The 15,444-nt window shown below is 45.8% G+C and overlaps 1 protein-coding gene across 4 annotated transcripts; it reads left to right on the top strand.

Moving 5' to 3' along the window:
- The first annotated feature begins 1,438 nt into the window (after positions 1-1,438).
- On the top strand, positions 1,439-14,992 carry smurf1 (SMAD specific E3 ubiquitin protein ligase 1). 4 transcript variants are annotated; one of them, XM_040191617.2, is made up of 18 exons: positions 1,439-1,765; positions 7,075-7,113; positions 7,690-7,798; positions 8,032-8,165; positions 8,287-8,352; positions 8,494-8,569; positions 9,107-9,318; positions 9,416-9,500; positions 9,873-10,019; positions 10,310-10,532; positions 10,768-10,871; positions 11,489-11,603; positions 11,700-11,878; positions 11,998-12,135; positions 12,278-12,398; positions 12,498-12,699; positions 13,255-13,330; positions 13,412-14,992. In XM_040191617.2, exons 1-18 carry the CDS (start codon positions 1,711-1,713, stop codon positions 13,509-13,511), a joined length of 2,181 nt encoding a protein of 726 aa, XP_040047551.1. In that variant the 5' UTR covers positions 1,439-1,710; the 3' UTR covers positions 13,512-14,992. The 4 variants fall into 4 exon arrangements, with proteins under 4 accessions (XP_040047551.1, XP_040047549.1, XP_040047548.1 ...); XM_040191615.2 differs by having other exon boundaries at positions 10,280-10,532; XM_040191614.2 differs by having other exon boundaries at positions 10,280-10,532; positions 13,246-13,330.
- Positions 14,993-15,444: the final 452 nt, after the last annotated feature.

Genomic DNA, 15,444 nt, shown 5'->3' with positions numbered 1-15,444 from the left:
AACTCACATTTGGCCCACGGATGAGGTTTCACAACTGTTCAGCTGAGGAATGACTTTTGCTTCAGTGAGAGCTTAAACTAAGTCAGTCTCTATGATTGGAACTATTTAAGTAGTTGTGAACACACTCAACTGGTCTCAAGGGTTTCAAAGAATCTTTGGCTGAATGTAACACACACACACACACACACACTTAATCATAACAACAGCTGACTGATTCAGAGGGATAAATCAATTTATGTGGGTGTGTGTGAGCGTGTGCATGTGTGTTTGTGAGTTCATGGATACGTGTCAATTTGTTTCTGCACCTGTGGAGTTTTGACACACACATGATACAAACAACCACCCGTGGGAGTAAAATATATGCAGTGTGTTTGCAGATTTTTTTTTTAATGTGAATGTGGGATGAAGAGTAAAACTAAAGAAAAAGAAGAGTGAAAGATCTTAAAATGATCACTTCCACCTGTGCCCCTTGCCTTTATGAGCGTGTGTGTGTGTGTGTGTGTGTGTGTGTGTGTGTGTGTGTGTGTGAGAGCGCCTCTGGAAGTGTGGGGTGTCCCATGAGCCGTTTCACTGCTTATGTGGATTTACTGTGTCCTGTAAACAGGCTGGTGAGAGGGTCCATTGTTCCAACAGCTAATACTGCAGCCGTGCAGCCAAATCCCTGCAGCCATTATCCGTGCCCACCCGGCTCCCCCTCAACCTTCACTGTGCTTCACAATCCTGACAAAACATTTTGTGAAGCACGTCATATCGTTCAAGATAAAGTGACTTCATTCTGAATTAATGTCATATCTGCATTATCTGTTGATAGTCTCCTCCTTGTGAACAACAATTGTGCATGAATGCAGTTTAAACTATACTATGTCTTCTGTGTTGTTGCATTCAAATGCTAAAACTAAAACTCCAACAATCAATAACTACCTGGAATCTTCCTAATTACAAACCTGTTGGATGAAACTTTGGAGTTCACTGCCATCTCAAAAGCGATTCTGTACATTGGAGGTTTGCGCAGACAATAGATTAAGTTTTTAAATGAATTCATTTTGTCAACTGCGTGGCTACTAGACTTGCAGAATACCTTTCCGTCCTGATTATGCACACAGTGCTATTGATATTGTGAAGTAATTAAATAATTGAAAACTCTGAATATGAATTTGAAATGATTAATATCGATATATCCTGGGGCTGGTGGTATTTAAGAGGTTTTGGGAAATGGTACAAATCAGAAAACATGATACAATGTTAAAGAAAACCTTATTGATTTCCCACTTTATCTGCTAATTGTCTCACTGCATTTCAGGCAATGTAATTCAGTGTAATTCAGTGTTCAAATGATCAGGGGTATGTTTTTCTTTCATGGAGAATACAGTATTCTACCCGAAATGAAAGCAAAACTACAAGTCTGAAGGTTTATTAGAATATGATATTTACGGGCATTCCCACGCTTCTCGGACGCGAGCACGTAACGTAATACCCGTTAAGGACGTGACGTCAGTACGTTCTTGAGCCTGCCCGAAAATGCTCTCCCGTGTAGTTGGATTTCGAAAGACCGCAGGACTTTGCGATGAAATAATACCTTTTTACCTGTGAGGAAAACCAAAACAAGCCGCATGTTTTTAAACGGAAGTTATTCGCGTTCCCATTAAGTGGTGAAACGGTGTTTTGGGGGGACTCTGACGGGAAGTTTGAGTGATCGTTTTTCCCGGAGTGATGTCGAATCCTGGGACTCGGAGGAACGGGTCCAGCATCAAGATCCGACTGACAGGTAAAAAAAAACGACACCGAACGAAAGCGCTTACGGTGCATGTTTCCACTGGAGCCAGACGTGTCCCCTAAACACCGCTTTTCTAACGTGTTGCTGAGCGCAAACCCAACGAACACAGCGAAGCGTCTACGGGGCTCTCGGCTGTGCCGTTTGCCCAAACATCCGGTTTTTGTGTGGCAAACACAGTGCTAGCTTGTTAGCCTCGATGCTAACCAAATTACCGAGAGGACATCCAAGAAGCCGTTCACTATCGCGTGGGGTCTCTACAGCGGGGACAGCCAGCTGGTGGGCTGCTAACTGGTCACTGGAAACACCGACTCTACAAAAGACACGTTTAGAAACTTTAACCATTGCTAACACTTGTCTCCTAGCCAGCTATAACGTTAGCTTTGGTAACGCTGTAACGTTAGTTACCGTTGACCGCTAACGCTCGCTAGCTACACCCATTTTTTCCCCCCTTTTATTCCTGGACCAGCAGAACCCACCGCTTGACCTGAATGCGACGAGCTGTGTACCCGGGATGAAAGCTAATGTCGAGCCACAGCGTCTCTGAGAACCAGCCGCCTCGGTAGATTTGACGATGCTAGCCCGGATCGCCGGGACCGTGTCGCTGGCATTTCGCTGCTGTGTCAGCTGTAGAAAAACGAATCGTCTCACTCGTTAAACTTGCCCAGAAAAGCTTGACACGCTTGTTCCTTTGGGCATCATGTAACGTTACTCAACTAAAATTATTTATATATATATATATATATATATATATATATATATATATGGTTAGGGTTATATTTTTTGGGGAGGGGTGTCATGCTTTTCTCTGTAGGGCACATATGAGTGTCTGTCTTTTTGTCTCTCACACACACACACACATGGACTGCTGGGACAATGGTTTTTACTGTAGCTAATGTAACCCCACTGTGCACCCAGGGGCCTCTATTCAAATGGAAATGACCCCTCTGTGCCGCTGGGCAAACGCCTTGTCCCTCCTTCTGGTTCAGAGTTGAGCAGACACACAGCAGAATGTGCTCGCCGGTGGACTGAATACTCTGAGTGGTTTGTGTTGTCACAGGAGGCAACAACAAGTGTAACAATTGTGACGGATGCTTTTTGCAGAAGGAGTGCGTTATTGAATGCAACGGAGGGCCACTTGAAAATGGATTTTAAGGGCGGAGAGCAAGCACGGTTTGTGACCGGAGAGGCCCAGCGATCGGACACGCTTATCACGTTCTTTTCAGTTTGGGTTTATCTTCAGTGGCCAGTATCACGCTATCACTGTGCCGTAACTGGTTATCCAGACTGGCAACAGTTGCTGGTACAGTGCTCAGCCTCTGTGACAAACTTTATCCAAAAACACCACATTCTGTATGGAACATATCTTTTTATTTTCTTTGTTTTTGTTTATAGAGAGTTGAGAGTAACATACTGTAGCGAAAGTGTATAACATTGACTGCCAACAGCTGCTCAGGTGTAAACGTTTCTTGTTCTTGTGCGATAATAAACTCAATCACAATTTGCAGACGGCCCAATTGGCCCGGCGTCAGTATGATTTGTTATCTGACATTTTTTATAGCAATGTATTAATGTATTAACCAAGACAATAAATTGGTATTGTAAATAATCCTTAGCTGCCGGCCCAATTGAAAGAATTGCAGGAAAAGTACAATCATCCATCAATTTAATTCAGTACTAACATAGCGAATGCAATATAGGAAGTCTGGTTGAAATAGGATGAATTATTTTGGTGTAATATTGTATCATACAGTAGTGAAGGTGTGTCTGGGTGTATTAGACTGTGCAATGTGTTTTTCTGTAAACCCGTCAGTCATTATTTCAGCTCAGATAAAAAATTGGGGGGGTGTTTCCCCTGACTGTGCCCCGCCCCCATAGGTATGAGTGGAATTCTAATTGGGTGAGGAATGTTCAATGAGCCAATGGGAGCGCAACGCTGCCTGTCTGGCTGAACTGTGTTTGGTCTGTCAGAGGGACGGCTGGTTTGGACACATCAGACAGGCCCGTGTGTCTCTGTGGCAGGGACGCACACAAAGACCACACAAGTTCCACACTGGTCTAGAGTTCACAGGCCGCGTTGGGTTTGCATGGACAGGTTTGAGTTGGATGAGCGGCGATTCTGTGGGGAAGCTCAAGTCGGCTACATGGGGAAATGCACCAAGAACCATATTTACATTTTATGATCTAACGAGATGTAGATGGATAGTATTGGACTTTACGAAGGAACCCTTTGCTTTAGGGTTGTCTCTTGAACCTAGTTACTAAATATACCAAAGACTGTTGAATGCTAGAAATATTGTCTATAGATCATTTGTTAAAGCGTTTCTTGTTTAAAGCAATATATCTATTTTTCTTAATTATTCGTGATGTCTTTTGGTGCAGGCTAAACATGGTTCATACGGCCCAATCAGGTTGTGGTTCCCCTACTGCTTCACGGTTTGAATGCAGGGCAGGGCAATCTAAAATGCAGGGAATAAATGAGTCAAAAAGGAAAAATACATTTGTTTTTGTCAGGGATTGAATGAGCTTTATTGCGAGGGGGGAAAAGCCTTCTAATAAATAAAATAATCAGTGACTCTGTGACCATGGAAGCAACACGTGCTGATCAGATTTTGTTGGCAGTCAGATTCAACACTTCTTTTTTTCAAGTGCCAGCACAGGACTGCAGCAGTTGATTTGGGATACTCTGTCGGGAGGGAGAGGAGAAATATCTCAGGGGGCAAAAGAAGGAACACAAAAAGCAGCTCAAGTGTAAAAGAGAGTGAGAGGGGGGGGGGGGGTAATCATACTTACTTAGGAAGCAGCATAAGCACTCCTAATCCTCTCGCTTAGTGAGCCGGCCGCTTGTGCAGAAACACACACTTAGAAAAGCGCACACAAAATAAGTGGAGAATGGAGAGACGGCGACTGAGGCATCGCTGCTCAACCAGGCGATCGGCGAGACTGATGCCGTGCACTTAAAAAAAAAAAAAACCCGTTTGTATTTGTGCGGCGGTTAGCCGGGTGTGTGTGTGTGTGTGTGTGTGTGTGTGTGTGTTTAGATGCATGTTGATAAGTAGGTGACATATTTGCTCAGGCGCCCGCTGGCCGCTGCTTTTGTTTAGCTGCGAGGAGAAGGTTACACAGGAAGTGATGCTGTTGAAATCTCATACGCGTCGGGTCACTCGACTCCACTTGTAAACCTGCGAGTGTCCTCTGGAGCAGGACTCATCCTTTTTTCTGCCTCCATCTGTGTTCACGAGTAGCAATTTCAACGAATACACAATTGCACGTTGGCAATGGTTCCACCAAACCTGCACCGCTGTGTTTGATTTAACCGCCTTTCTAAGCCGCTCCACTTTTACGGCTGAAGGCAGTGCTCTCTGTGCTTAAGGTGCTTTATTTTATTGTTTTTTTTTAGTGTGAGATGGTTGATTGGTCTTCTCATTGCTAGCATGGTGCAGAGGCCGCTCCCTTTCCTCGCCACCTACCCGCCAACCGTTTCTCCTGTGTTCCCTCCAGGTTGAATAGAATTTCCTCCCGCTGGCTCGCTCCAGCTCTCAGGTTTTCATTAAAAAAAAAAGGAAGCACATAAAGGCCGAAAAAGAAAGCGGCGGCGGGGAAATTGAGAACCAGCTGAGCTGTAGTTGTGTGTGTCTTTACCAGCCGCGACCTTGGCAGAATGAGGAATTTCCTGAGACGGAGAGAATGGGGCCTGTCACAGAAGAGCCAGTCGAGAGGGGGGGGGTTGTCTCTGGGAAGAGATTGGAGGAGAAGGGGGGGGGGGTGGGGGGAATGGAGCAGACAGAGAAGGTCTTCCTCTACTGCTTGTCTGAAAGAGGAAGTGGAGGCAAATTAGAAACTTGATTCTCTACTGCTCCAGCTGTGTTTCTTTCATTGCGTGCGTGTGTGTGCGTGTCGAAAAGAAAATGAAGCCTCCGTGTGGAATGCTTGAGTCAGGAGGAGGAGGAGGAATGGACGAGGCCGATGAGGAAGAGTGGAGGATATCCTCCAGCCATTCTCCACGGGTTACTCACAGGAAAGAAACCTCGGCACGCCAGACACATCTCCGCCACCACGCACGCACCACATCCGAAGCTGCTGGGCGGGATGGCGGACTTCCCCCACCGCCAAACCAGATCGTGCCAGATTAGAACTGGTGCCTCAGAGCGACGGTTAACGGTTCAGGTGGAGCAGCGAATCCGTCGGGACCAGTTTGTTTCCGCGGAGCCGATACAATAGCGGTGGTACTCGCGCTTGTTGCTACGAGCCCGATCGTATTTAGGGCTGCAGTTAACAATGACTTCCATTAATGACTAATCACCATATCGGTGTCTTGAATCATCTGGTTATCTCACTAAAAAGATAAATGCAATTGTCCGGAGTTGACATTCACTCCAGAGCTCTGTCGCCTACACGTTAACACCAAGAAGGAAGAATATTTAATAGATTTTCCATCCATCTAATGTCCTATGAGGCAGAAAGACACCATTAGTCGGTTGTGTGTGTGGAAGAAGCTGAACGTTGTCTTTCTTGGGAAGTATTTCCGTTTCTTACTGGCCCCCGGAGGTAATTTGCGCCGTGTGCGCATCCGAGTTCTTTCTTTGAACGCATCCGGTTCCCAACAGGGGGTTTGAAGGCTGATACGTGACGTTGGAGCTGGACATTTAGACATGTGGTGTAAATATTATTGTGCTTTCCACTCCAATGACTCCTTACGGTCCGGTGGCTTTCTGAGGGCATTACATCAGCCACGAACACAAACACACAGCTTGTTTTTGGGCCTCGATAATCAAGACCTGTTCTTGTGGAGGACTCGACACCAGGTTGTGTTTCTAACAAGTACTTTGTTGGGGTTCAGGTATGTTTTCTATATATTTTGGGGGGGGGTTCACAGCAGTGTGTAGCTTAGACATCAGGCAACATTCACCAAACGCAAGCAACTAACAAGGAAACACACACAATAAAGTAAAATATTTGCACACACTTAGACTCCCAAAGTCTGGGTCACTATGAGCTTTGTTCTCTGAATCCACATCCACACAAGTGTGTGTGTGTGTGTGTGTGTGTGTGTGTGTGTCACTGCACGCACAGTGATTCTCACATTAGCCTGTACTTACTTATTCTTGTCTGCACGTCACATCAGTTTTGCTGCTCATTACCATCCTCTGGCATTCATATATTAAACCCTGACCGGCATTCTTCCTCCGCTCAGATAAACGTGCACCAGCTTACATTTGTAGCAGCCCACACAGTGAGACGGATCATTTTCGTGTGTGTGTGTGTGTGGGGCGTTCTGTTCATAATGATTGTCTCTCTTGCAGTGTTATGTGCCAAGAACCTCGCAAAGAAAGACTTCTTTCGTAAGTACTTATTTTTTTTTACTGCGCTCATTATCCTTTGCATGAATCTCCCGTTTTGACCGTCGGTCTACGCAATGCATCGGTGTGTTAACGAGGGCGTGTGCGGGCCATCAAACGCGGCGCTGTAAGCAAGCCGTCGTGTCGTGATCGTACACAGCCCCACGTTTGTCCTCCCGGCGGGGACAACGAGATAAGAGTGTTCACTTACCCCACTTTCACCATCCCGCCTTTACATCTACGCACCAGCAACAGCCGAATACAGCAGGCTGTTAATGGGTTAGAGCTTTCTCAAATAGCAGGCGAAGTCTCAGCGAAAGGAACGGATAAGATTAAAACATCTGCTTGATGTCTTTAGAAGCAGAATGCCAGTCGAGATATTCCTCATACTCCGATATCATCTTATCTGAGAGTCAATGCGGTGGATGCAAACCATTAATTTGAGCTGTGTGTGTGTGTGTGTGTGTGTGTGTGTGTGTGTGTGTGTGTGTGTGTGTGTGTGTGTGTGTGTGTGTGTGTGTGTGTGTGTGTGTGTGTGTGTGTGTGTGTGTGTGTGTGTGTGTGTGTGTGTGTTTGCAGGCCTGCCAGATCCATTTGCCAAGGTTGTGGTGGACGGATCAGGCCAATGCCACTCCACAGATACAGTCAAGAGCACACTGGACCCCAAATGGAATCAGCACTATGACCTGTGAGTCTCCAGCACTCTCTCACAGCTACTGCACATCCCTCTAACCCACATCCCTCTTTGAATCTCTCCTACTGGTTTTGCTTTCAATTGGCCCTTTTTATCTTCAGAAAACAACAGGGGCTTGTTTTACGTTGTTTGAACTATCTCGTTGGCCTGAATAATACATTCGTTTCTCAGTAGACATTGAGATATTGTCCGTGTAGACCAACGAGGATGTCCCATCTGTTTTTCAGCTACATCGGTAAGACAGACTCCATCACCATCAGCATATGGAACCACAAGAAGATCCATAAACGACAAGGGGCGGGCTTCCTGGGCTGCATACGACTGCTCTCAAACGCCATCAGCCGGCTAAAAGACACGGGGTGTACGTCTGTCTTTTGTGTCTCCGCCCACTGATTTTGGAAACCCACGTGAATGCAGATCACAGATGTTAATTAAAGAAGAAAAAGCTTTTGGTTCACGTTTCTCTTTCCCTCCTGTTCCAGACCAGCGTCTCGATCTATGTAAGCTGAACCCGTCGGACAGTGACGCAGTGCGGGGGCAGATAGTAGGTAAGGTGAACCCCTCCCTCCAGCTCCCTCCAGCTCCCTCCAGCTCCCCCCGTGTCACCTTTGATTCACCACGTGCGCACTCGCCCTCCCGCTCCGACACAAAATCGCCTCTCTGACCTTTTGCCACCTGCTTGTTTCCAGTGAGCTTACAGACGAGAGACCGCATCGGCAGCGGAGGTCCCGTGGTGGACTGCAGGGGGCTGTTGGAAAACGATGGGTGAGTGTGAGTCGGCAGATGTTTGCGCTCGCAGCGCTGTAGAATCTAAACAATTGTTGTTCCGTGTCGCTTTCCTCAGTTGTAAGATTTAAAAGAACGGTGAGTCAAAGGTTGAACGGGCGACAACGTTTGTCCCAAAGATCTGGTGACCGCAAAGTCCATCGCATACAATTCACCAAATTAACACACAATCACACATTTATTTGTTTATTTAGTTGCAGGTTTTCCATCAGTGTGCCAATCACAAAGACCTAAAGCCTTTTTTACCCTAAATGAATTTACAAAATAAAAGTCCTGCTTTGCCTTGAGTCTAGCGATTGAGACCATAAACTCACAATGTTTACTGAGGGAATAAATCTCTTAGACTCTATATCTGACTTCTTTTTGCGACCAGAGGAGTCGCCCCCTGCTGACCAATAGAGAAAATGCATATTTGACGCCCTTCCGCATTTGCTTCCCTTCACTGATCCCGAGGTTGCTGCAACACACACACACACAACATTGCGTCAGTGGCTGTTGTGTTTGTGCGCTTTGCAGGCCTGTCTTCGAGGGGTGTTTTAGTGAAGAGCCGCTGCCCTACTCGGACCCCACTGGGGCGGCGGGGGGCGGGAACTGTCGACTCGACTCTCCCGGCCAGGAGGGCAGTCTCCAGACGCAGCGAATCAGAGGGCAGGATTCCAGAGGCCATGGCCACACCCCTCAGAACAGACCTCATGGGCACCAACCGCTTGACCTGCCGGAGGGATACGGTCAGTCGATCGTTGCTCTTGAGCTTTAAGTCATCTCTAAATATCTGTTGTTGTAAAGCCGTGTGACGTCCTTCCCTTTCCTTCCACTCTACACCAGAGCAACGGACAACGGTGCAGGGCCAGGTGTACTTCCTTCACACACAGACGGGTGTCAGCACCTGGCACGACCCTCGGATACCGCGGTACGATTCCACCCCGCTTCACCCGGGTCGAGTGAATAGGCCCATTGGATAAACTTTGCAGCAGCATGCGTTGAGGAGAAAGCAAGGGAAAGAACGTTCCACACATGGAATGTTTCAGATTGTACAGCTGGGAAATTTAAACATATATTTGGTAATTCATTGATAAAAAAAGCTCCCAGTTCCCTGGTGCACCGCGCTGCCGGTCTCCTCTCTTTGTTACACACTAATTCCACCCTCAGATTACGAGAAAGTCCCATGTTGTTTTCCTGGCGCCTGATCGTGGACCAGTGTGACGGGTTAAGAACGCACGCTGCGTCCGTTCAACGCGTGAGCTTCCACCGTGTTGACCTGCTCACTTGTCCCCCGCCGCAGGGACCTCGCCAGCGTGAGCTGCGAGGAGCTCGGGCCGCTGCCGGTCGGCTGGGAGGTCCGGAGCACGGTGTCGGGCCGGATCTACTTTGTGGACCACAACAACCGAACCACGCAGTTCACCGACCCGCGCCTACACACCATCATCAGGTACGCGCGCCCGCCGCCCCTCCTGGCCGAGACGATCACCACCTGACGTCCAGACGTCCATGACACATACGAAAGAAGTTGTTTTTTGAGACTAATCTGTTGGTAATCTAATCTCTCCCGGCTGGTCCGCCTGGTTCTGAGCGCTCTCGGCTCTGTTGATGACACTGAATCGTACTAGATTGCGCTGTCGGTAAATGACTGCTCTTTTTGTTGTCAGCTGTGACAACTCTGTCAAGTTGTCTCTTGCTGTGTCCTTACAGTCTTCCGCTTCCCCTTCTTGCCACCTCCAGCCAGCAGTCCCAAGCCAAGGAATCTTCACAAGCCCCCCTGATGGATGTGGGGGGCGAGGAAGGGGTAGGTGGAGGAGTCGGCGGGGGAGGCGAAGGAGACGTGGCAGCGCGCTACGAGCGGGACTTGGTCCACAAGCTGAAGCTGCTCCGCCACGAGCTGTCGTTGCAGCAGCCTCAGGCGGGACACTGTCGCATAGAGGTGTCCCGGGAGGAGATCTTTGAGGTGGGTGCCATTCTCCAACATTTCCAATGCCGCTTTCTCCGTCTCTCGATCTGTGGATGGAGTAAAAGTATGAGGCTCATACAGCAGCGACCACAGCCGATCCTTTCAGGTTTTCTTCTCTGAATGTGCACCGATGTGCCTGTTAAACTGTTTAACAGGACATCGCTGAGGGAGTGCGTTTTGTGTGTCCCTTTTTGTTTCTGATGATGTGTTGACGTTGTGTGGGTCGGTGTAGGAGTCGTATCGGCAGATAATGAAGATGAGGCCCAAAGACCTGAAGAAGCGCCTGATGGTGAAGTTCAGGGGAGAGGAGGGCCTCGACTATGGGGGGGTGGCCAGGTAATTTCATATTCACTCTCTGAGCTCTTCTACATTTGTTAAAGAACGTCCATGTTTGGCCCCAACTACCATGCGAAGTTCAGTTCAAGCAGCACACGTTTATATTCGTATATAGTTTATTATAGCGCGAATTGATGCAGTTGAAAACACTAAATACATTAAAAATAAATTATATAATAATAATAATAGAAATGAAATTCCCAATCATTTACAGCTTCCCCAAAATATGCCATATCACCAACAATACTTTTACAAGTATTAGTTATTCTTAGTTTTGAACATTTATGTTCTGAATGTTCAGTTACTCTCCTTAAGGGAGAGAAATTATCTGCGTAAAGAGCGAACATTTATTGCCAAAGTATGTTAGACATACGAGAAATTGTATGTATGTCGGTGGGTGCGTAACATTGGACAGTAAGACAATGAGACAATGGACAACCAGACAAATAACACAGTGCATTTAGCTGCTGGTTTAAAAAAAGAAAATAAAACTCAGTGGACACGCGTACTACCATATACATATTTTTTTCCCATTGTTCAATGATTAATTGATGTGTCAGCAAGCTTGAAAGCGATCGTGTTTAACAATGTATTAACAATGTGGTGGTTGTCTGTAGGGAGTGGCTGTACCTGCTGTGTCATGAAATGTTGAACCCCTATTACGGCCTGTTCCAGTACTCCACAGACAATATCTACACACTACAGATCAACCCCGACTCCTCCATCAACCCTGTGAGTCTCCATGCACGTGCACACACACACACGCGTGATCTGATCCTCTGTGACCGTCTCTGCCCGTCTCTCCGGTTGTGTGACTTCTCTTTTCAGGACCACCTGTCATATTTTCACTTTGTGGGCCGTGTGATGGGCCTGGCAGTTTTTCACGGCCACTACATCAACGGGAGCTTCACGCTGCCCTTCTACAAGCAGCTGCTAGGCAAACCCATCCAGCTCAACGACCTGGAGACCACCGACCCGGAGCTGCACAAGAGCCTCGTCTGGATATTGTGAGCAAACGCGCCGCCGCACGACTCGATCCAACAGCAAGGCGCCTCGAAGCGCCGTCCTCCTCTTGGGTGCTTCGTCTCCAGCGCGGCGCTAACTTGTCCTCGTCCTTTTTGTGCAGAGAGAATGACATCACTTCAGTCCTCGACCACACGTTCTGCGTGGAGCACAATGCCTTCGGGAAGTTCTCACAACACGAACTCAAACCTAATGGCCGCAATCTCCCCGTCACCGAGGAGAACAAAAAGGAATACGTGAGGTAGGAGCAGTGGGACAGTTCTGCTTCACCGTGGATGTGGGTGGAGTTAAAACTGTGCCCTTGATACGCAGCGTTAACCATGTACTGTCAGCAGAAACGGTACTTATTGAGCCTACACTGTGTGTGCGTGTTTGTTTTTCAGGCTTTATGTGAACTGGAGGTTCATGCGTGGAATTGAAGCCCAGTTTCTGGCTCTACAGAAGGGCTTCAGTGAGCTCATCCCCCAGCACCTCCTCAAACCCTTCGACCACAAAGAACTTGAGGTACATGTCGTCTCCAGGTCCTTCCTTGATTCCTTTTTCCTAAGTCCTATTTCATTGTATCTCTCTCTCTTCTCCCTCAAACGTCTTCCTCTCCTCCAGCTGATCATCGGAGGTTTGGGGAAGATAGATCTTGCGGACTGGAAGACAAACACGCGCCTCAAGCACTGCACGAGTGAAAGCAACGTGGTGCGGTGGTTCTGGCAGGCGGTGGAGGCCTTCAGTGAGGAGAGGAGAGGACGCCTCCTGCAGTTTGTCACAGGCTCCACCAGGGTCCCCTTACAAGGGTTCAAAGCGCTTCAGGGTGGGTCATGCACTGGTGTAGACACCAAACACACACACACACGTGCTTCTCTCGTGTTCGTTACCTTGTTTATTGGATGCTAATAAATTAACTTTTAATTAAATTTTACTCATGAATACACATCGTGTATGTGTGATGTGAGATATGTTTAAATACTTCGTGAGGACGGCAACTTACACTTTTTATTTATTGGTTACTATTTTTTCCTGTTAATCATTTAGTTGTTTAATCTGACTGTCGCTGAAGAGTGAAAAAGTCTAAACCAAATGTCTAAAGATAACCCAAAGATATTTGGTTTGACTTTTTAACGACAAACGTAACATTTTCCCAGCTGAGATAATTGAGAATTTTAATTTTAATTTTTTTATTCAAATCGTTTTGAGATAACAAGTACAAATGCAGATCCACATTTAGAAGACAAAGCTTAACTTTGTGTTGTAGAAACTTAAATCTTAAAGTATGACATTGAAAGCCTCACCTGATTGACTTGGCGAGTGTTCCGTGCACCAGAGTAGAGCAGTGATAACTAGAATGTATGTGTGTAAGGTTCTACAGGTTCTGCAGGACCAAGGCTCTTCACCATCCACTTGATAGACGCCAACACAGACAACCTGCCCAAGGCTCACACATGGTGAGGACACACAAAAGACAAAAGCAGGTTGTCCCTCTTCTTTAATATTTGTCGCAAATAATTGTCCTTTTCCGTCCCTAGTTTCAACCGGATAGACGTCCCTCCCTACGAGTCTTACGAGAAACTCTACGAGAAACTGCTGACGGCCGTGGAGGAGACGTGCGGCTTTGCCGTGGAGTGACTGACCCACAACCAACCCAACGTACACACAGTCCCACTTGCGCTTGCACTTGCACACAAACTAGTTGACTATATACAGACAGACAGACAGACATCAGCAGAATATCAAGTATACGCGGAGTATACGGAGCGGCCGAGCATCACAACAACACGTGGCTTTCTGCCGCCTCTTCACCGCCGAACTGTTGGGGGTCAAAGGGAGGGAGCGCAGCGGGAAAGGAGAGGATTAAAAAGAAGACAAAACAGACAGAAGATAATAAAGTATTTTAAAAATTTTCAGATGTTTTGAAGAAGCATTTTTATCCTTCAGTTTTAACAAGCTATGATGTCAGTCTTCAGAACGTCTGCCGCCCCAGCAAATGACTCCCAACATGCTCGAGTGAAAGGACGGAAACGGCCAATCACATGCCAGCATGGGAACACAGACCTTGAATTTGGACGTATGGAGAACCGGGCGGAGACTGATTGTCTCTCCGTCTGACGAGTTGTTTGAGTAGCATTCATGCTTCATGTTTAACCACTGTCGTGAACCAGAGTGCGTGTGTGTGTCTGCGTGCGTGTCTGTGTGCGGGAATGTGTGGTTACCCTGTAAACATGATCAATTGAGCCTGCTCTTCTGTTATGGTAACCTTTTTGTCTCTTCCGTTTATATCTGCTACCACTCTGATCCACTCTGATATTTTATTATTTATTACTAAGTGATTACTTACCAAGCTGCTATTTGCTCTACAAAGAGCCCACACTAATCTCTTGATCAATCCCCTCTATCAGAGTTGAAGGGTCAATTCACTTGCAATTCAAGTAATCCACAAAGTGGGTTTTATTGAACTTTGTTACATTTGTATTCATATCATTGGGAGGAAATACTTTTGTCAGTGTGTAATAACTGTTTTGGTGTTTTAAATGCCATTTTACATTAATTTGACGTGAAAGCCCTAATTTTAATATCTAACTCTACTGATTTTATGGAGAGGTCCGCGGTCACGACCTGAATATATAACTAAATGAGCCACTTGGATGGAAAGGAGTCGGCTTCAGGAATTCTTTTGGTTTCATGTTTCATCTGTAATAAAATCTCATAAGCATTTCGTACATGTTTCATCATCCAGTTTATCTTTTCTTTTTTTGTGACCCGGATGTCTCTCCGCCCATCTCTTTTTCACCATAACCTGTGACCTGTTAGTAAAAAGTAGTTCTTGTCCTTAAAGACCACCATGAATGAACAAAGTATCTTTGCAGTCATTGATCCTCCAACCAAGTGAATGAAATCAAATACCTAAAAGATGAGCAAGCAATGTGAAAAAAGTTTAAATTTCTTGAAGATCTTGAAGACTGTTAAGCAGTATACATTTCAATCTGCATTTTCTAGGATCTGAGTTCACTGTGTATTGGATGCAAGAGTATTGTAACTTACTATGTACTAAACATTTATGAAAAAATACAATGTAAATAAGATTATATTAAAAGAAATTAAATTGAAAATATCTTGCTTGTGTTGTGTATGTTATTGTCTCTGCATATATGATAATCCAAACGGACTATCAGACATATCTGTATATTAATGCATTTAATTTACAATTTTATTTATATACATTATTATTACATGTCATTTAGCTGACGTTTTTATCCAAAGCGACTTTCAATAAGTGCATACAAAACCATTCTTTACATGTATTGAAAGCAAATCTGTCTTTTATTTCATCAAACTTTCTGGCTGTCCAAATAGGCAAACTATGTTCAAAATCGTTATCTTAATTTTGAATACATTTAACTATAAATGTAATATTTTGGAAATAAGGATTGTATGCCCTTCGCCAATGTTTTTCCCTTTGTTATTTTGATATTTTAAATAAAGTGTTAAGTTAAACCATCCATACGTTAAGTGGTTTACTGTTCTTGTCTTTTTCCCCACGTGGGACCATTGCAACTCAAAA

This window comes from Gasterosteus aculeatus, chromosome 11 (assembly GCF_964276395.1).
Source record: "Gasterosteus aculeatus chromosome 11, fGasAcu3.hap1.1, whole genome shotgun sequence".
Classification (NCBI taxonomy): Eukaryota; Metazoa; Chordata; class Actinopteri; order Perciformes; family Gasterosteidae; genus Gasterosteus; species Gasterosteus aculeatus.
Note: the sequence above shows the minus strand (reverse complement) of the source record. Positions and strands in the feature narration are given on the sequence as shown.